General features: G+C 38.2%; 1 protein-coding gene and 1 pseudogene across 1 annotated transcript in view; both read right to left on the minus strand.

Annotated features, from left to right (window-relative positions):
• Positions 1 to 261: 261 nt before the first annotated feature.
• On the minus strand, positions 262 to 9,367 carry LOC107591789 (WD repeat-containing protein 6-like; annotated as a pseudogene).
• A 2,969-nt stretch (positions 9,368 to 12,336) lies between these two features.
• Positions 12,337 to 20,979, minus strand: part of LOC107591847 (cadherin EGF LAG seven-pass G-type receptor 3-like) — a 45,240-nt gene continuing 36,597 nt past the window's right edge. The window contains exons 23-35 of the mRNA XM_016281126.1: positions 20,803 to 20,970; positions 19,289 to 19,415; positions 18,862 to 19,068; positions 16,458 to 16,632; positions 16,254 to 16,366; positions 16,031 to 16,110; positions 15,424 to 15,550; positions 15,162 to 15,281; positions 14,924 to 15,021; positions 14,367 to 14,458; positions 14,029 to 14,202; positions 13,720 to 13,908; positions 12,337 to 12,866 (exon numbers count right to left, since the gene is read on the minus strand). Of these exons, the coding sequence (XP_016136612.1) occupies positions 12,337 to 12,866; positions 13,720 to 13,908; positions 14,029 to 14,202; positions 14,367 to 14,458; positions 14,924 to 15,021; positions 15,162 to 15,281; positions 15,424 to 15,550; positions 16,031 to 16,110; positions 16,254 to 16,366; positions 16,458 to 16,632; positions 18,862 to 19,068; positions 19,289 to 19,415; positions 20,803 to 20,970 (2,200 nt within the window). The remainder of the gene's footprint in view (positions 12,867 to 13,719; positions 13,909 to 14,028; positions 14,203 to 14,366; positions 14,459 to 14,923; positions 15,022 to 15,161; positions 15,282 to 15,423; positions 15,551 to 16,030; positions 16,111 to 16,253; positions 16,367 to 16,457; positions 16,633 to 18,861; positions 19,069 to 19,288; positions 19,416 to 20,802; positions 20,971 to 20,979) is intronic.

The raw sequence follows: 20,979 nt of genomic DNA on the forward strand, positions 1-20,979 counted from the left end.
TAGATTTTTTCTGTATTATTTTTAGTTTCGTCATTTTTTATTAGTTATATATATAAAACTAAACTAATAAAAATGACAAAAGAACATACATACAATTAATTTCTATTTTTTTCATTTTTTCATTCAAATTTAAAAAATTTTTGTTCCAAGTTTTTTTTTATCAAATATTTATATTTTATTTTATTTCAACATTATTTCAACAACAAAAAAATAGTTTTTAATAGTTTTAGTAAACAATAACACTAGTCTTTATATCAAAAGGTCCGTAGGATCATGGGAAACAAATTCAATCAAGCATGTCCAAACTTTTGATTGGTTCTTGTACAGCTGTATTGCCTTTCATTGTTAGGCCATATTGAAAATAAAAATGTCCTTACAAGGTACTTTACCTGACACAGTAAACATTTTACATATTTGAAAATATCTTTACTTGAAAATCTTTACAATTTTACAATTAAAAATCTTTGGCATCTTAATTTATAAATCACAAGTTAAAGTCAGTGTTTTGTCCTCGAAACTTGATGTGGAAATATCAGTTTCTTTCTCTCCTCTACTTTTATTGCCCTGTTAACTGTTTCATTCAGTTTATCCATCTCTCTTTCCGTTAACTGAAACAACTGTAAGCCCTGCCCACAAACAAGCACCCAGGCTCCACCCTCTTGTCCAAACCATGCCCACAACCCAGCTGCATCTGCAGTGTGTGAGAATAGCACCTTCAGTGGGCGGAGTCCGTCACTGTTCACACTCCACAAACACAAGCGCTGGTCCGGTGAGGTGGACACCAGTAGGGTGGGGCTTAGTAAACATAACCCTGTGAGAGGGGAAGAGTGTGCCAGGGGCACTGAACAATGAGAAAGCAGCTGTAGAGACACGCCTCCATTCTCCTGCCCTTTCTGATCTATCTTAATATGCAGTAGAGACAGCTGTCCATCATCTCCACCACTGGCCAATGAGATAATATTTTCCTCATCTCTCTCCTAGGTGATAAGGCAAGCGTATTGACTCCACTTTGATGGACAGGTATGGAAAAGAACGGGGCTGATGGACCTGAAGCACAGACAGGGTAAATTGTTATTAGCATACACATATTGTAGAGTTCTATAACCAGTTTCAAGCCTGATGGCACCCAAAACTACGGGTTCTGACATGGATTCAGTCGGTTTTTTATGCTCTTGGGTTTGTAATCAATTTAAAATTCTTTTTTAATTTTATGGAAACAGACATACTCCATCTTTTGAGTCTTTAAGATTCTTAAATAAAATAAAAAATAATAAGCACATTTTCAGGGACAGGTAGGGAACAACATAAATAAAGACCTTTTAACATATTATATTACAAATGCGAACAAAACATAAATAATTTAAGTTCTTCTTAACTAAAGCATAACAAGCACACACAGTTATACAAACAAACAAAAAACATCACGTTATTTAAAAAAAAAACACACACAAGTGTTTATGTTCTGGTGTATGTATGACTCACCCTGCCAGCTGACACTAGCCTTACTGTTCAAAACTGCTGTTAAATCCCACACAGATATACATCCATCTGTAGTGCCACTGAACAGCAACAAAAGCCTGAGACAGAAAGAGGACAAAGGAAAATAATTCTAAGAAAATTTTAAATATGGAATAAGTGTTTTATAAATGTACAGCATGTCCTTACTTTCTGTCCTGGGAGTCCTCCAGCTTGTAGGTGGCGACGCTGAGCACACACCTCTGATGGTAAGACTCCCAAAGCATGTCAACACTACTGCTCTCAGTCACGCAGAAAAGCCTACAATTCAAAACACACACAGTCTCAATACATTAATCATAGAAAGTAAAAACATGAAACATTTTTTATGAAACTCATTTAAATTCATATGTTCATAATCTCAAACCAAGTTACCTTACTGCACCATCACTACAGCCCAGAGCCAATAAGACACAATCAGTCCCATTTTGCACCACAGCCATAGACATGTACCTGCAAACACGAGAAAGCATTTGCACAATAAAATCATAATGTAATCTCTCTGTAAGAAAATCACAATTACAATGGGGAGGGGGTACATTGTATTGTCCGCCCTCTGGTGGTTAGAAATGTTCAAAACAGCTGCAACCAACCATCAAACAACATTGGACCCAATTGACTTTCATTGTATAGTCAAGAAAAAAAACAACACTGAAACATTTTTCAAAATATCTTCTGTGTTATACAAAAGAAAGATTTATTTTTGGGTCAACGATCCCTTTAAGATAATAAAAATTACTTTTCAAGCTTATCTCTAGATCCAAACTTGTAAAGAAGAGAGTATTTTAACATATACATTCACAAACACACATGCACCTTGTCTCTGGGTCCATTTTGACAGTCTTGTGTCGGTTCCGCTTCCGTTCCCACTGTTCATCCAATCGATGGCCAGCTATCTGAGTGACCTGACAGATTGGCTGACTCTGCTGCTCATCCAAATGCATCAGGAGCCGGTAACACTGCAGCTGGGCCCGGCCACCCACAGAGAACACAAAAGAAGAGAGAGAGGAGGTATCTGTCACGTCATCTCTCCCTTTTTCATTAGTTTCTCCTCTTCTGATTGCAGCCAGAGCACGAACATTGGAGATATGGTCCGTTAGAACTGAAAGCACCTTAACAGTTCCACTCTGTGTACTGATGGCAAGTACACCTACTGTGGTATCCTCCCCTCCGGTAACAAAAACTTCCCAAAGTTCTGACAACTGTCCAGTCTTCGTCAGACTACCAAGGTGGCAAACACAGCTGATGCCTCGTCCATGTAGCCCCTCTTTCAGGGTGTGTGCATTCACATCGGTTTCTGTTGATGCTAATGAACGTGATGCCATGACAGCACCATGCTTGATAAACAGAAGGGTACCTTGTCCAAGTGTATGTGCTTGAGGATCTGTGTCCATGTTTATTGGGTGTTTGTAGGCCCAGGATCGATGGCCGCCTCCACAGGCAACTGATAAAAGCTTCTCTTGTCTGTGAGGGTCCCATATAACGAAGTGGACCGAGTGGAAGCCAACCATTACAAACCGAGTTTCGGCTACGATTGCACTCTCTTGATCGATCTTCCTATTCTCAGTTGTCTCATTCAGCAACTTTCCCTGTACCTCTAGTCCATCCAAGCCCAGAAACAGAACTTTCTCTATCCACTCCATGCCTTTGCAGGCCCGTTGAACTCTACGCACCTTCAGAATATTTTCTTCAACAGTTAGTATTCTTACAGATTCATCTCGACCTGTACTGTAACATAAGTCTTGATATTCACACACAGAAGTCACACCTTGCTTTCCATGGACTCCATAAAGGGTACTGATGGAAGACAGAGGACCACCATGGTCTGTTTGCTTGTTTTCAGTTTCTTGATCTTGTAAATCCATTCTTCTTTCTCCACCTTCATTTCCACTGTCATTCTCTCCTCTTTCAGTGTAGAGCAGTAGTGACCCTCTCCGGTCACCACACAGGTACAACCCCTTTCTCTGGGACAAGGTAACTGCAGCAGTCAGCCAGCGTTTGGCACAGGGTGGCAGCAGGAATGGAAGAAGAGTTTCCTCTTTCATATGCAGGCCCAATTCATCCTCTATCACTTTTATTGTCCATCGATAAACCAGTCCCTCAGAGCCCGATGCAAGAAGACACCAACTCCAGGACCCTTCAAACAGTCCCTTGACCCAAAGTACAGAGTGAACTTTACCCTCACCAGCTCTTAGCAAGACTCCCACACCTGGCTGCCCTACAAGAAACACCTGGACACCTCCTTTCAGATTACCCACTGCACACACCCACACAATGCAATCTGAATTCTGGACTTGGATGCTTGTGATCTCCATTACACAATAGGACTGGAATTCTGCTCCCCCTTGCCAAATTACATCCCAGGTGTCACCCTGACTAAGGCACACCTCTCCTTGATCAGTACAGACCAGAACTGTATACAGTTCACCCTCACCCACTAATCGGACCACTTTGGGACAACCCTGCCCTTTAAACCCCAGATCCAGCTGAGTCTCTGCCTTAGTTTCCTTACCGTCTTTCTTCTCCTTTGCCACTCTCCATACTCTTACCCCACCATCTGCACCTCCAGTAGCCATCCATCCCTCCTTACAACCTATACTTCCCTTGCTGACAGCCAGAGCCCTCACTCCACCTGACCTATGCCCAATGTATGCCCAACCTTTCCTTCACCTCCCCATTCCCAGAGCAGGCATGCTCCATCTTCTCCTGCACTGAATACACGGTTTGGCGCAAGACTGACACAGAAGACCCGCGCCTGGTGCCCATAAAGCACTCGAAGACATGTTGGGGATTCCTCTCCACAGCCTGAATCTCCACCCAATGTGCCAACGCTCCACAAACGAACACTGCGGTCATCTGAGGCAGAAGCCAGCCAACCAGATTTCTGGTGGTAGCAAAGGCTGAAAATGACTCCACTGTGGCCCAACAGGCGTCTCTCTACCTGGGACTGGCCATCAGGTTTGGTCCCTGTGGGCCTCCACAGCACAAGCTGATTGAATACAGTCCCACCTACCAGCACTAAAGAGTCCCAATTTGGACCGATCATAAGTGCTGAGTAGAGAAGACAGGACTCTACGCAGGAGTAGAAGGAGAGAACATTACCAGTTTCTGCATCTAAGAGCAGCACAGCATTGTGAGCCAAGGCTATGCCTAACAGTGGGTGGGGTTGTCCTTTCAGCCAATGAACGTCCAGCACCCAGTCTTGAAGCTCCAAGAGAGGACCAATGAGCTTTAGGCATCGTCTTCCAGTATTGAAGCTGACAAGCCGAACTCCTTTTCCTCCAAAAACAATGATGTCCTCCTTATCGTTGTCCAAAACAGAACTTTCACATGAGATTACATTGTTGAACTGTCTCTCTCCAAACGGACATTTTCTACTAGGTCGTATACCATAGATACGGTAATTATGGAGAACATTTAAAGATGTACATTCTTTAGGAGATGCCTGAAGACTGTACACAGAGAGGATTGGTCCCTCACCTACAAAATGACACAATTAACAGGAAAGAATTTATCAAATGAATATGTTATGAATATAAATATGTCCATAGAGATAAATACACAAATACAATTATGGATATTGAGAGACATTTGTGCATTTCCCAAACACAAGGAAATTCAGCAGAAGAAGATAACACAACCCCTCTTTGCTCAGATACAGAACTTAGCCTATTTAACTCTTCCAGCAGAAAAAACACCTCAAAATTGGCCCATGAGTCATAGCCTGCATACTTTATTCCAAAATGGATTTTTAGCTTGATGTTTTGCTACCTGTTCATTAAAATAATAAATGTCAGTCACCTGTCAGCAGTAAGTCCTCCCCAAGGAATTCCAGTGCAGTCACTGGAGCAACAAGCACATCACAGCAGACTCTACAGGAGATGCCATCTCAAGCGGTCTGAACGGCAGGCTGAAGACTTCTGGAGCAGAACAAAAACATCACAGCATTATTCACTATTATCAAGTAAATAAAACTGAATTCAATGCATATGGTTTGCAATGGCATTTACTATCCACCTTTTTCCTAACAAACCTACTGCGGAGTAGTTCCACTCCAAAAGACTGAAACACATCATACAGATGTGCAACAAATCATTCTTAACGGTCAGTTTGACTGAATGAGCTGTATATTTTCTTCCATGTTCTATTTTCAAACAGCAGGAGAACAAAATAAAGCTTGGTATTTTAATGTGACATGGTAAAATAACAATATCTATAGCTCTATAGAGCTCTTTTCAGTCCACTGCATTCTTCTCCTCCTGATTATTTTCTTTTTTCCTTTCCATTCTGCTGTAACAATATGAAAAAAGACAACATACTGTGCATTTGTGGTCTGCTCTCCCAATTTATTTTACAATATATCCCATGAATAATTCACTGGAATGCACTAAGAATATCTACTTCTAATATCTATCTTTTCACAACGCTTTCCAGGTTTGTTTTTCACACGGATGCTTTAAAATGTAATTGTGTTCTCATTATACTTCTAATCCCTATTAGCAGTGTTTACTAGAAGGTTTCTAAAGAAGGTAAATACAATATTTGTTATCTATCTATATGGAAATCACTTAGAAATATTATCACTCAATGTTAATATTAATTTTTAAAAAATATTTTGAATAATATATATATATATATGTGTGTGTGTGTACATATATATAATTATTATTACTTATATATGCTTTTACACTTTTAAATATCCTCATAATGGTTGATGCTGGGGCTCACAAAGGAACAATTTCTGAGCTATTAATTAATTAAACATTAAAATATAAAATGAAAATGAATAATTTAAAAAACATTCTAATAAGTAAATATATCTAATGCCATGCAATCCTGAATCATCCATATTTCTGTGGCATGAAAATACATTATAAACTAGCAAAAATATTTTAGAAAAAATATATACAAATCCCATACACTTCAGAAACTTCAATCACATTAGTATTGTACTTGATTAAAAAACATATTAGAAAAATATACTTACATTTTTAAATGAAATATTGTATTAAAATGTTTTGTGATGTTGTGCTGGGGGTTTATATTCTTTTTTTCTGAATGAAAACAATCATAACAAAACCTTGACTAAAAAAGAAGAAATGTTATTATGTTTACCTGCATGCCATTTGACTTACCTAACATCAGAGACCCTTGAACATGTGAATGTACGGTTAAATAACTTTAAAAATCTCAGGGGCACTACAAATAAATACCTACGGTCAAAGCGGTTCGGTTGACAAAAAAAAATCCCTGATCTGGATTATTAAGGGGATGTCATGTAAACAAACACCAGCTCAAGACCCTGTTGGAAGATTCATATTATAAAACAGATAGTTCCGGTCCTTGATTCTGATTAGTTGAGCCCCGTTGTTTACTCCTGTGTTGCTCGGCAACCACTTTGTTGGAACCACAACTGTTACTGTTGAAATACACTTTTTATTTGCTCTGTTTTATTGAATGTTTTGCTTTTTGTAGTTCTTGTTGATGATATTTATACTGAAATACAGTCTTTTTTTTTTCTGTGAAACCTTACTACGTATATGGAATAACCGTTTTATAAAAGCAATAAGCCCCGTGAAGCCGTGGTTTTGATAAGAGCTAAGGGGCGTTGTTAGGCACGACGCGAAGCGAACAGCCCCTTAGCTGGTATAAAAACCACGGCTTCACGGGGCTTATTGCTTTTATAAAACGGTTGTTGTGTTTTGGAACATTATAACTTTTCTGAGACAATTACAAAATGCCCCAATCATTACCTGCTCTAAATAACTTACTATTGAAATGACCAGCTAATATGTTCCAAAGGACTTCTATAAAGTGTTTTTTTTCTACCAAGGATCTACCCATTTATTAGAAGAATGAACGTAAGTAAGTCATCTGTCAACAGGACACATACCAAACAATGAAATTCCTAGCAGCATGTTTCTCATCGTAACAACAACCCTATCAAGTTCAGTTTGACCTACGCGTCCGCTGTAGAGATCGTGTCTTTATTTCGAGGAGGAGGTGAAATGGAAAAGTGGTGTATTTTCTTTCATAGCAGTTCCAGCATGTGTTGTGCTGCATGCGTGCTCTCGCTTCCTCGTTGACATCGCTCGGCGTCCAATCGCGCTGCTCGATACTGCACCGACCGCACCACGCTCGCGATCAATTGGATGAAACGAGTCCTGCGCTTTGTACTGTTAAAACGCGTAGATTTGTGCATTTTGCCTGATGCACAAACCATATGTATTGAGCGGATCTCATGAGAATGGCATACAAATCATATAAAATGCACAAACCAGTGAACTGCTTTTCTTACGCCCGGAGCGTCATTTTGCGTGTCCCCAGTCTGTTGTTTAAATTTCTTACGGACCACTTAAGCCCAGGGGGTGGGGAGAAAGTGTAGTATTTTCGGGATAAAATCGTCAAGACTGATGATTGCATGTAAGTAGTGTCAATATAAATAATATAATATCAGTTTGTCATAAGGTGTTGTGTAAATGCATGAGAGATTCATTAAGAACAGTGAGTTCAAGCTGTAGTCTTAAATCGCAGCTCAGGTTCACTAACGTTACTGTAGTGCGATGCTCGGGTTTAGCGCTGTGGCTAACGAGACCAGCGGATCCATCATAATAGAAATAATAATAGAATGCAGCCTGTTCCACCTGCATCTGCATTATTTGGCGAATCGGTGATTTCAAGGCTTGTTTCTTCTTTGTTCATTCTTGCATAAAGCGATGCGATTCGAGTCTGACCGCTGCAATGAGCCGGTTGAACTAGTCTAGTTCACAAAACCGGACCGAACGATTCGTTCTCGAAACGAACTGAATTAGTCGAGAACCGATGAGTGAGTTGATATTGAAAACATTTGGAGAGAAACGAAGATTTTGGTTAAATTACTTTAATATTAAATAGCAGAATTGTTACAAATAATACTTTGTATTTTGACAGAAGTGTCAACATACGAAACAGTTGGTTTTAATAAATATAATTTACCAAATGCAAAAAAAAAAAGTGCAAAAACTTTTCAGCCAAGACATGTAAACGAATGTTATAATAATGTAAATACACATTATAGCATATCTATTAGGCCTATATATTATTAGCGGCAATGTTTGTAACAACTGAGACAAATGAAATGACAATAAACGCCTTTATCAACAACTCGCAATCGTAATCGCAAAATAAATAAATAACAGCAATAACTACGTTTTAATGACGACAATGTAGAGTAATTGCGGAACTGTTTTGATCACAGCTTCTTTGAAACGAACTATTCAAAAGAACCGATTCTCGGAACTCAATTTATGGAGCACATGAGGCTTTTCCAACGAAGATCAAATGTCTCATTAATTCTTCCAAGAGGAAATCTAAAAATCTAAAACAGCAATTATTCCCTTCATTTTGCTTTCTGTCTGCTGAATTACAGACTCCAAAGGTGTGCCAGGTGACCCCTTGCGCATTAGGTGGACCCCAGATGCATTTCCGTTGAACACTGACGATGAAGCGGTTTACCTGCATCCAGAGTTTAACATATCACTGCATCTGAAACCCTGGAAGTGTACTGCACATGACGGCACCAAACCGACCTCATCTTCCTGTAATGCTGGAGTGTAAAACTCAAAAACTGACACTGTGATACTGCAAATATTACCATGTAAAACTAGACCATGTTTTCAAACTAGATTGTTCTGTTGAAAATAAAAATAGTGCGATACTTTGTAGATTTTCTATAAATGAAGTAACACATAGAACCTCAGTATAAAGCCTTCTTACTCAGTCACACACAAATACACTCATGCTGACCACCATGACGTACCGCATGCCAAACTTCACTCTGGAGCAGAAGCTCTTCCTGCTTCGGAGAATCCATGCGGTGGTGGACACAGTCCAAGACTTTCGGAAAGACACCAACACTACTGTGCACCGGAACGCTGTATGGGCCGCGCTGGCTCAGGCCTTCAATGCGGCGTTCCCTAGTCGACCCCCCAGCAGCATCGGGTCTCTAAAGACGCTGTGGAAACGCCTGAAGGTGGAATGTCGTGTAGCGCTGCAGAAGCGACAGGAACAGCAGGCAGCTGGGCTTCCTGTGTCTGCCCTCACGCAGGTAAATTTAAGTCTTTCTAATGCTTCTATAATTGAGTTATATGCTTTGGGAAATTCTAGGAACACATTGTGGTTGTGTGTGGTTCTTGTCAGGTGCAGAGAGAAGTGATTGCCCTGGTACCAAACCTGATCTCCTGTCTGGAGGAGGTAGACGGAGATGGCAGTTATAGCTCGGTTAGGGGTGGCTCACCTGGAGCAGGTAATTAATAGTCATGTCATCTTTATTACAGGATGAAATACTACCACTCTTCCCAGCTGTCAGCTCTGTAATTATACGAGGAAGGAGATTAATTGAGTCATTCTCTCTCTTGTAGTGATGGGGCTTTCAGGCACTAATGGGAGTGAGCATGAAGATGCTGACCACAGTCAAAATGATGTAAGACTGAAATCAGCCTTGAAAGGATTGCGAAAGTACCTCTTAAGCTAAACGTTTTCTTTTGTATTGCAGATTTTATTTCAAAAATAGAATTAACTCTCTTATGGCATGGAAAGTGTACTTGCTCACACCTTTACGTTGTAATGTGAATTATTACTGGGTTAACAATTTACATGTAATAAACACAGGAAATGTGGTTAATTTGCAATGCTGGTGAAAATGTAATATTTATATATTTATAAATTCCTCAAAGAATCCTGAATTTTTTTTTAATCAGTTTTCACAAACAAATATTAAGCAGCACAACTGTTTCTATCATTGATAATAATAAGAAATGTTTATTTAAATGATTTCTGAAGGATCACGTGACACTGAAGGGTGAAATAATGGCTGCTGAAAATTCAACTTTGCATCACAGGAATAAATTACATTGTAATAATATTTCACAATTGTACTGTTTTTTTTTACTGTACTTTTAATCAAATAAATGCAGCCTTGGTGAACATAAGAGACATCTTTTAAAAACATTAAGAAAATCTTGTATTATAGCTCCTATCCATAAAACATACAATTAATTTTGCTGGTAATTATAAAGCTGATAATTATATAATATTCGGTATTCCACACACTAGACACAAAAATTTTCACTGGTGTTTCAATGCACATTTCATGTGTTTACTGCATGTACAATGCATGCATATTCTCAATATAACATGCCTTTTTGAGCCTTATTACATAAATGTACAGCCGTTACGATGCTATTAAACTTCCTTTTTTTACAGGAAGTAGACAGCAAGGAGAATTTGGCTATTGAACTTGGATTGGTCTCACCAACTCACCTACCTGTTAACTCTGGGATTCCTCCTGGCACTGCCTCCTCTCCTCTCCACTCACATTCAGTCTCTTCCAGGTCCAGCCGTCCGTCCCTCATCTACCCAACCCATGCAGGAAGCACCTCAGGACTGGGATCAGGGACTAGGGGTGCAAACTTTGATACCCCACACAGAGAGCCTGCAGTGCCACATGCTCCTGCCGGAGGAGCAGGTGAGAATTCATTACCGCCAATGGACTCTTATACCTCAGACTCAAAATGGGAGGCACGTCGACAAGAACTGTTTGAGCTGGAGCATCAGCAGACGATGAGTCTGTTACTGCTGCAGCAGTGTGTGTGTGTGGAGAAGAGGAAAGCAGTGAGACAGAAAGAGAAGGCAGCACGGGCCAAGAAGAGATATTATCAAGCCAAATTACGGAAGATCGGCACAGATCATCCACCTTCCAGTAGTGACAGCGAGGATAACGAACATCTACAGACGTAAACTCAGATGTTGCTATGTTTGCTTTCTTTTTGAAAGTCATTTTTTATTCTAGCAATGCTGTTTATTTATAAAACAATATATTTTTTATTGTGGACTAAACTTAATTGGTGTTTAGGAATGTACCATGTGTATCATATGGAGGGGGGAATTCACTCAAGCAGGCTTTGTTCCAATAGCCGATAAAAATCTCATTTCCTTTCATACTCTCTCTCGACACTGATGATGCGTTCCATTTAATCAAAAGTGGGATAGTTAAAGGGATAGTTCATCTGAAAATGAAAACTACTAACCCTCATATTGCTCCAAACTGTGTGACTTACTTTCTTCTGAGGAACACAAAAGAAGATATTTTGAAAAATGCCTCAGTGTTTATTTTATCCATGCAATAGGAGTAAATGGGTCCAGTGTTGTTTTTAACCCCGTTGACTTTCATTGTATGGAAAACAGTTGAAATATTTCTCAAAATATCTTCTTTTGGGTTCCACAGAAGAAAGCAAGTCATACATGTTTGGAGCGACATAAGGAGAAGTAAATGACAACTAAATTAAATTTTATTGGGTGAACTGTCCCTTTAAAGGCGCTCAATTGTCCGGCAGACTTGGATTGTGACATATAAATACATGAAGGGGCAGTTGTGGCCTAATGGTTAGAGAGTCAGTCTTGTAACCCAAAGGTCGTGGGTTTGAGTCTCAGTACCGGCAGGGATTGTAGGTGGGGGGAGTGAATGTACAGCGCTCTCTTCTACACAATACCACGTTGATTTGGGATCTTTGAGTAACACTTCCTAAAGCAATGTTTGAATTATGATAAGCCTGGATATGAAAGAAGTCTTAATTTGTGCTACAAAGTCTTGAATATGCTTGTAGGCTAGTTACACAAATGAATAATAGGTCTTTTCACACAGCTGCAACAAACACATGCTTCAATATTATTTCAGAGCAGTTTGGCCAAAAATATTCCAGAAACCGGACAGGCATTTCATATACAAGCATGAATTTGTTGGAGTTTGTTGAAATGTGTTTAGACCAACCTAAAATCTTCCAATCAAGTCACCTGTCTGAAAACAATCCATTGACCGTTAGATTCCAACTGCTCCCGGGACCGACTGCTCATAAGAGCCCCTCCGAGGTGCTCCCGAGAGGCCTGTTGCCTTGTTAGAGTGTTAAGCTGAGTTCTTGAACCACTTAATGAACCCTCTGCCCCCATTAAACCCACCATACCACCCCTGCCCACCAGATCCTCCCTGGAGGCATGGATACTGTGAACAGGGCCCAGCCTCTCTCTGGACCCACCCAGGGGTTCTGCACCAAGCTCGCGTCTTCTCGGCAACAGGTCGAGGTTGTCACGGGAACGCTGTCGTCGCGCAAGTGAATCCAGGTGTTCGCGGGAAGAGTTTCGGGAAGCAGGTTGGGACAGTGAGCCAGTTCCGGAGTACATACGACCGTAGGAAGCAGCTGGGACACCTCGGTGACCCAATGTGGAGGTCCTGTACCAAGACATCTCGCTGGGAGCGCGACCCACGGCAGACAGGCCCTGCAGAGCAGGAGGGCATCCAAGACGATTCTTCAGGATTCCTGAGAAATTGATGAAGAGGGGTTTAGTATGGCTTTCTATGCACAGATATCAAAATTCTGGCTAATGGCAATAAGCCGATAACTATTTTCATGTAACGGATATGACTGATATAATTTATATAAGTTATAATATTTTATTGCTATTTTATTTCTAAAATATTTTCTTAAAAACACAAATAAAAATACAATTATTTTATTTCTACATAAATTAAAAATAATATAAAACACTAAAAGTTAAAATCAGTTGTTGTGAATTTAGACATCACAACATTATAATGAAATGTCAGATGATGGAAAGTTCATCTTAAGAAAAAAATAAGCCAGTGAATAATTTTTTTTAAATATTGGTCAGTGTTATTGTAGTATTACTGAGATGCTGTTATAATTTTAATTAATATTTTTAATTAGTTTTTTATTTTCTGTTGTTATTTTAATTATATTTTTTTAGTTTAAGTAATTCATTAGTGTGTTTGCCACTTTTATTTGTTATTTTAAATATGTCAACACAGTTTTGTTAATATTTATTGCACTTTTAGTTATTTTATTACATCAAGTTAAACTAAATGAAAATAAATGTTGCCTTGGAACTTAGATGAAAAAAACAAACATTGTTTTTAATATTTAATTTAATTTTAGTTAATGTTTATTTTAAGTAATGATTTTTAAAAAATGGTTTTAGTTGTAGTTTTACTATAATACCCCATGTTACTTGTTTTAAATGTTTTTAAAGTTTAAGTGGCGGCAGATGTCATCTAAATGTGAAAAGAGAAGGAATAAGTATGGACAATTAAATATTACAATGTATCGTTTTTGGTCAATATTGGGTAACATTTTGAATGAAAGTGTGCCTCACCTTTGCGGTGTCTGTGTGTGAATCCGTTCTCATCTCCGCTGGTCAGCGCTGCATCTGGTTGGTTGTTATTAGCTGCATCCTTGCTGTAGTCGCCCCCTAGTCGGCGCTCTGAGCCCCATTTCTGCAGTGAGTGCGCCTCGCAGCCTTCCAGCGCTGGCCAATAGGAGAGCAGGTCATTGCCATCCAGATCTGACACATAAACAGTTCCATACACTAACAGTTGGGTTTATACACTAAAGTTTCTGCACTCCTTTGGGTTCAATACCAATGACATAGACAACTGCAACAATAATATTGGTAGTTTGGTACCTTTTCCACCATTGTGGGTGGGCTCTGTGAGTAAACGTTCGCTGTGACCAGTCCGTTTGAAGCGTCGCTGGATGCGTCCACGCAGGCGCACGTTGTCCTCGCTCTCTGATGATGGGATGGACAAACTCCGCTCCTCTTCCAGTGAGAGATCAGAATCTGAGTCTGAGTCCTCACCTGACAGACGGTCAGAAGAATAGGTAAACTAAATGACACAAATACTGACAAGACAAAGTCACAAACACTAGAATATTACAAGTAAAGAATGACTAGCGATCAGCTAAGGAGTGTGTGTAAGTGTAAATACGTACATGCATGCAGGTTATTGTGTGTTAGTGTACCTCCGTTGCGGTGAAACATTGCCACGTCCAGGTCAGTGGCCCCTGTGTGACCAAGAGTGTGCTCTAGAGTCTGCCGTGCCAAGAGATTCTCCCTGAGAAAAAATACAGGCTAAATTTCAGGATTTCAGTTTGCTACATACAGATACATACAGTAGGTAGTCAACCAAAATGCCTACAAATGTTTACATCTGTTTTCACCGTTCAGCATACAAATGATGTACAATGTAAAAAATGTAAATAAGAAAGTGATATACAATCTACAGTTGATAACAGTATATTATCAGCATAAGAATTTGAGTGAATAGTTTACATCTACAAAACTTTTACATTATTTGAAATTACATGAATTATATGAATGAACAATGAACATATTTTTTACACATATTAACATAGTAATAACACAGTATAGTAAAAAACATGGTTAGTTCATTAAACCTTAAAATGTAACCAATAAGCCTAACTTTTATTTCATGACCCTTCTTTATTTTAAAATGTGTTTACATTGAGGTATAAATTGTTTAAAGAATTTTCAATCTCAAGGTGATGTGTTGACAGACCTTGCACTGCTGACTGATGAGACGGTTGAAGTTCCGAGTGTGATCCGGTGTAATCCGCTCTGCTCCAGCAGGGAGGCGCTGTTGTATGGGTTTTGGCCCTGTACACATACAGTAGGTTACAATTCCACATGCTTATTTTCACTCCATGAAGTAAAATATGGGTTTGTGTTAAAGATGTGTATGTGGCTGTGCATGTAGTGGGGGTCATATGTTAATATGTATGTTTGTGTTCACTAACAGTAATCTGTGGAGGTCTGGGAGGTTCTTCACTGGGACTTTTCTTGCCCAGACAGGCCAGTTTCCAGGCCTCTTGCACCTCAGAGTTCAGGAGAGTAAAAACTAACAGTACAGCCAATCCCTGAGACAGGTGAGTAGGAGAATAACATTATACTAGATGATATAAAACACAACTATCAAAGTGTACAGTGTAAAAAATGCAAAAATGACAAACTCAAGCACACAAACAAGAAAGAGATGTGTAAGAGCCAGCACACACTTACCTGTACGCAACAGAGGACAATGAACAGGTAGTGGAATGCCAGGACACTGTTATTAACAGCCATAAGACCAAACAACCAAACACATGTACTCAATAATAACAGGAGGAAGGCACTGCGGATAGTAGAACTGAGAGATAGAGAGGGGAAAATAGAATAAAAGGAATTAATTTAGAATAAAGAGATGAAAAGTCATAAATTATGTGCTGAAAATCTGACACTCATGAATTGCATCTAGAAAAACATGCAGGGAAGAAGCACCATTATAACCAGTATAGCTTTTACAATTGTTGGAAAATATATAACAGTAAATATAATATAATATAATCTGATTGTATTATACTACTATAATTAAAATATTATAGTAACATAATATAAAATATTAATATATAGTAAACCAAAAACACTTTGGTTTTAAAATATCTTCTTTTCTTTTTAGCATAAGAAAAAAATTCATACAGGTTTGGAACAATTTGAAGGCGAGTAAATGATGATAGAATTAACATTTTTTTGGAGGTCACCTAAATAATATTCATGATGATAAGGTTTATAAGTTCCCCCTCCCATTTTCCATATTGAATATTCCTGAAAACATGCATGTTGTACTCACATCACAGGCAGCTTCTTTATATCCTTCTGGGTGGGGTTACATGTCATACGCAGAACCATCAAAAACATCCCACCATTTATCTGTAAAACAGAGAGAGAGTTGCCAATGTAGATGATCATTACAGTACTAAACACATCCAAAACACAGAAAGAGAATTACAAAGACATATAAAAAATATTTAAATGGTGCAAACAACACATAAACACACTGAAGAGCACAATACCAGTAGGACGACGCTAACTGGTCCCGCAAAGCTCCACATGAGCTTATCATACATGGAGATCCAGCAGAAATCTGCGTTGCCATACCCCTCTGGATCCAACCCGACCGCCAGCCCTGCAGCACACATACATGTCACAGAGCATATTTGCATGAAAGCACACATATATATATGTGTGTGTGTGTGTGTGTGTGTGTATGTACACACCTGTAATGATAGCAGGGACTCCCCAGCCAATAGCATAGTAGAATCTCATGGCTCCATAGTTGATGTTTCTTGCTTCTGTTTGCATACGGTAAATATGAAGAGCTTCCACAAAGAGCCACGCAAATGACGACATAAAGAAGTAATGCAGCAGAATTGCAACCACTGTGCACAGGAACTGTACCAATCAGAGAGAATCGGACAGAATTAACCAATTAGACAATAGAAAAGACAAAAACAGCATATTGCATGGATATGTATTTTTAAAAAAAAACAATAGTTTTAAATAATATATTTATCCTACCTTAAAATAATGTTATATCAACCAAGGCTAAAATTTAAAAGTTGAAGGTCAGCTAAATCCTTCCTATATTAAAGTTAAAATGTAATGTATAATTATATGACTCTCAAAAAGATTATTTTAACGTAAGCAATGTGGCTAAGTATGAAAACACATATGATACTAAACACGTTATTAAAGGCCAGACTTTAATGTTCAAAATGCAACATTCAGTTTGATACAGTATGTAACAGTGTGGCCTATTGGTTTGCAACTGTGTTCTGACTTATTAAGATGTGGTGCTCTGTCAAGTGCTGTGAGTTCAGATCCAGCTCAAACCATTTCCTGGTCTCATTCCCATAATTTCCTGAATGCTCTCTGCAGTACATGTCCAAAAAAGAGAATCTAAGCTCTAAAATCAATACACGCAAGCAAAATCAATGTTTGAGAGAGAAGATGAATTATGAATGAACACATACTCTATCACATACACACTCACATCCCAGTACAGCTGTTGAAATGAATGTACTCAGCAGTAATAGGCTTTTAGTGTGAGTGGTTTGCACTCCTGAGAATAATGTCTGTTAAAAATTGTGTTAACCTGCGTTAGAAAGAGAACTAATGTGTGAGGGTCTGACTGAGAACGAGAGAGATACAGAGAGAGCGTCAGTATCAAGAAAAGTGTTTAATAATGTCTGGTTCCCAGCTCACTGTGTGGTATAAGTGGTTTTTGTACCATATTGCACTAATGGCTAAAATGTCAGTTTCTGAATGACAAATCATATTCAAGCTAGTGCTTTATCCTGACAATCAGCTCAATTTCTACTGAACTATTTATGATCTTTAATACCTGCCTATTTAAAATATGAAGTGGTCTCCAAACGTCTGAGACCACATTGAAAATCTGAGACTTTTTTAAAATTCAAAACAGAAAATAAAAATATATAAAGGATCCTGACCAAAACGATCCAAAGCTATAGCATCCTGACATTTTAAAACAAAGAAAAATTATGAACATATCATATGATGAAGTTTTTTACTATATATACACACACACACACACACACACACACATATATATATATATATGTAATGTTTACTTTTTACATTTAATATTATTATATATTTAAATATACAATGTATTATATATTTTATATATTTTTTACAAATTTATGACTTTTGATTTATATTGTTTAAATCAACATTGTATTTTATCAACATAATATTGTGAAATATTATTACAATGTAAAATAACTGTTTCTATTTTAATATGATTTAAAATTTAATGTATATCTGTGATGGCATAGCTGAATATTCAGCAGCCATTACTCCGGTCTTCAGTGTCACATGATCCTTTGGAAATCATTCTATTATGCTGAACTATATATACACACACACACACACACACACACACATATATATATATATATGTAATGTTGTTTACTTTTTACATTTAATATTATTATATATTTAAATATACAATGTATTATATATTTTATATATTTGTTACAAATTTGTGACTTTTGATTTATATTGTTTAAATCAACATTGTATTTTATCAACATAATATTGTGAAATATTATTACAATGTAAAATAACTGTTTCTATTTTAATATGATTTAAAATTTAATGTATATCTGTGATGGCATAGCTGAATATTCAGCAGCCATTACTCCGGTCTTCAGTGTCACATGATCCTTTGGAAATCATTCTATTATGCTGATTATGATCAGTGTTGATTATTAACAGTTGTGCTGCTTAATAGTTTTTTGGAAGCCATGATACATTTTCTTTCAGGATTCTTAATAAATAGAAAGTTCAAAAGAATCGCATTTATTTGAAATAGAAATCCTAAAAATTGTATATAATTTATAATGAAAATTATAAATGTCTTTTCATGCTATTTATGATCAATTTAAAGCAGATTTATGTATGTATGTATGTATTATATTTTGGATTCCAATCTACAAATAACAATGTACATTATTAAGCCCAAAGGAGACTACACAGATTGTGTTTGTTTGTTTGTTGAAATGTTTTTGTCTTCATGCCCACCCAAACTTTCTTTGTCTATCTCACTAACCCACATTTAGATTCAGACACACACAGACATCTCTCTTCTCTGACCTGCTGTTCCGTCTGGTTGATGCCCAGCAGGTATGTGAGGTGAGAGAGTAGAGTAGCGGCAGCCATGTTGGAATGAATGCTGCGTGTGTTTGATTTCAGTCCCCTCAGGCACGATAAAACCACCACTGTTAGCAACAACGCCGCCATGGAAACTGAGAGCGAGGAGTACGTTACTATGGCGAGGGTCTCCAGGTCACCCTCTAACTGCTGCTTAGCAATCAGAGAGAGAGAGAGAGAGAGAGAGAAGGGAAAAGATATCAGCAACAGTGATTGTGCTGAAGGAGATGTCACTATGGAACATCCTGTTGCTATGTAGTATTATGTTTTTGAAAAACCTAATATATGTGAAGATTTTTGTAAAGAATAGCTTTTCAAATTATGTGGCCTTAATCATTCTTTGTTCTGTCTGTGTGTGTGTGTACATTACCTCTCTCTGTGAGCTGTCCATAAGGACTCCAAAGGTTCCCAGTCTGTGGCACTGACAGCGAACATGTGACGTGTTCCTATACACCACACTACAGTCCCTCACAGTCCAGCAGCCTCCTGCTGATACACTGAACACACACATTCAGAGCATTTACCAGTTAATCCTTACAATAAGTTCACCATTCAAAATCTGTAAAAAAAAATGTTTATGTTTTTGAAAGAAATCAAATACGCTCACAAAAGCTACATTTATTTGATCAAAAATCCAATGAAACAGTAATATTGTGAAATATTTTTACAATTTAAAATAATTGTTTTCTAATTTAAGATAATTTATTCCTGTGACTACAAAGCAGAATTTTTCCTGCAGCCATTATTCCTGTCTTCAGTGTCACACAATTTGTATATCCTTATTCCTTATATCCTATAATATGCTGATTTTGTGCTCAAGAAACATTTTTTATTATTATAAATGTTAAAAACCATTTTTGCTGTTTAATATTTTGTGGAAACCATGATAGATTATCATTAATGTATCACGGTAAGGGAGAAAAAATAAATGTTTTTTAAAATTCTTTCTATACATCAAAGAATAACTGAAAAAGGTATCACAGTTTCCATGAAAATATTAAGCAGTTTTATTAACTGTAACATTTTAAATAATAAGAACCATTAATAATAATTGACCACCAAATCAGCACATTATAATGAAGTATTAAAGTCTTTGTTAGAGACTTTAATACATTATAAATGTTAGAAATGTATTGCTGAAAACATGTTACAAAGACTGTGATCTATGTAGTACTGAATTGTGGAATTAGACTGTTAACATTTTTGTATTCAGGATTTTTTTTGGACGGGCCTGAAATCATGTCTCGATGACGCACTGGAGCCACTGAGCATGGCCCCTCCCTTAACACTATAATAACTAGAGTGAAATAATAGCGATAAATAGTGACGTGTAGCCAAATATGGTGTTCCATACTCTGAATATGTGCTCTGCATTTAACCCATCCAACTGCGCACACACACACAGCAGTGAGCAGTGAAACACACGCACACACTCACTGTGAACACACACCTGGAGCAGGGGGCAGCCATTTTTGCTGCGGCACCTGAGGAGCAGTTGGGGGTTCGGTGCCTTGCTCAAGGGTCTCACCATCTTTCACTCCCCCCACCGAGAATCCCAGCCGGCATGAGACTCGAACCCACGGCCTTTGGGTTACAAGTCTAAATCTCTAACCATTAGGCCATGACTGCCCCACAAGCATCAGTAGTTCGCCCGCTCAATCACGTGTTACTGTCATTACCTTTAGTTACTACAGCCAACAGTTTGCTAGCTAGCTATGCTTCCGTCACGTAAATGCATATTACCTGGTTGCGATAATTTACAAAACAGCTCAGTCTCCTTATTAAAATTTTCTAAAAACGATGATCTTGTGATGATTAATTTTGTGAATTTTGTTTGTCCTTGAGACATGAAATTGAGTAAATAAAGACAGCGCACAGACTTACGGGCTGCTGTGATTCCACTGCACACACAGCGGTTTGCTGCGGTTGCTGGTCTCCAGAAGACGAAACTCCAGCAGGACCGGAGTGTCCAGAAAACCCTCCACGAATGTCTGGTTATTATACACAGAAACACTCACAACAGGCGAGTTCAACACAGGGTGCCTCGGTAACCTGCAGAGA

Source organism: Sinocyclocheilus grahami, unplaced genomic scaffold (assembly GCF_001515645.1).
Source record: "Sinocyclocheilus grahami isolate Dianchi unplaced genomic scaffold, SAMN03320097.WGS_v1.1 scaffold146.1, whole genome shotgun sequence".
In the NCBI taxonomy this organism is placed as follows: Eukaryota; Metazoa; Chordata; class Actinopteri; order Cypriniformes; family Cyprinidae; genus Sinocyclocheilus; species Sinocyclocheilus grahami.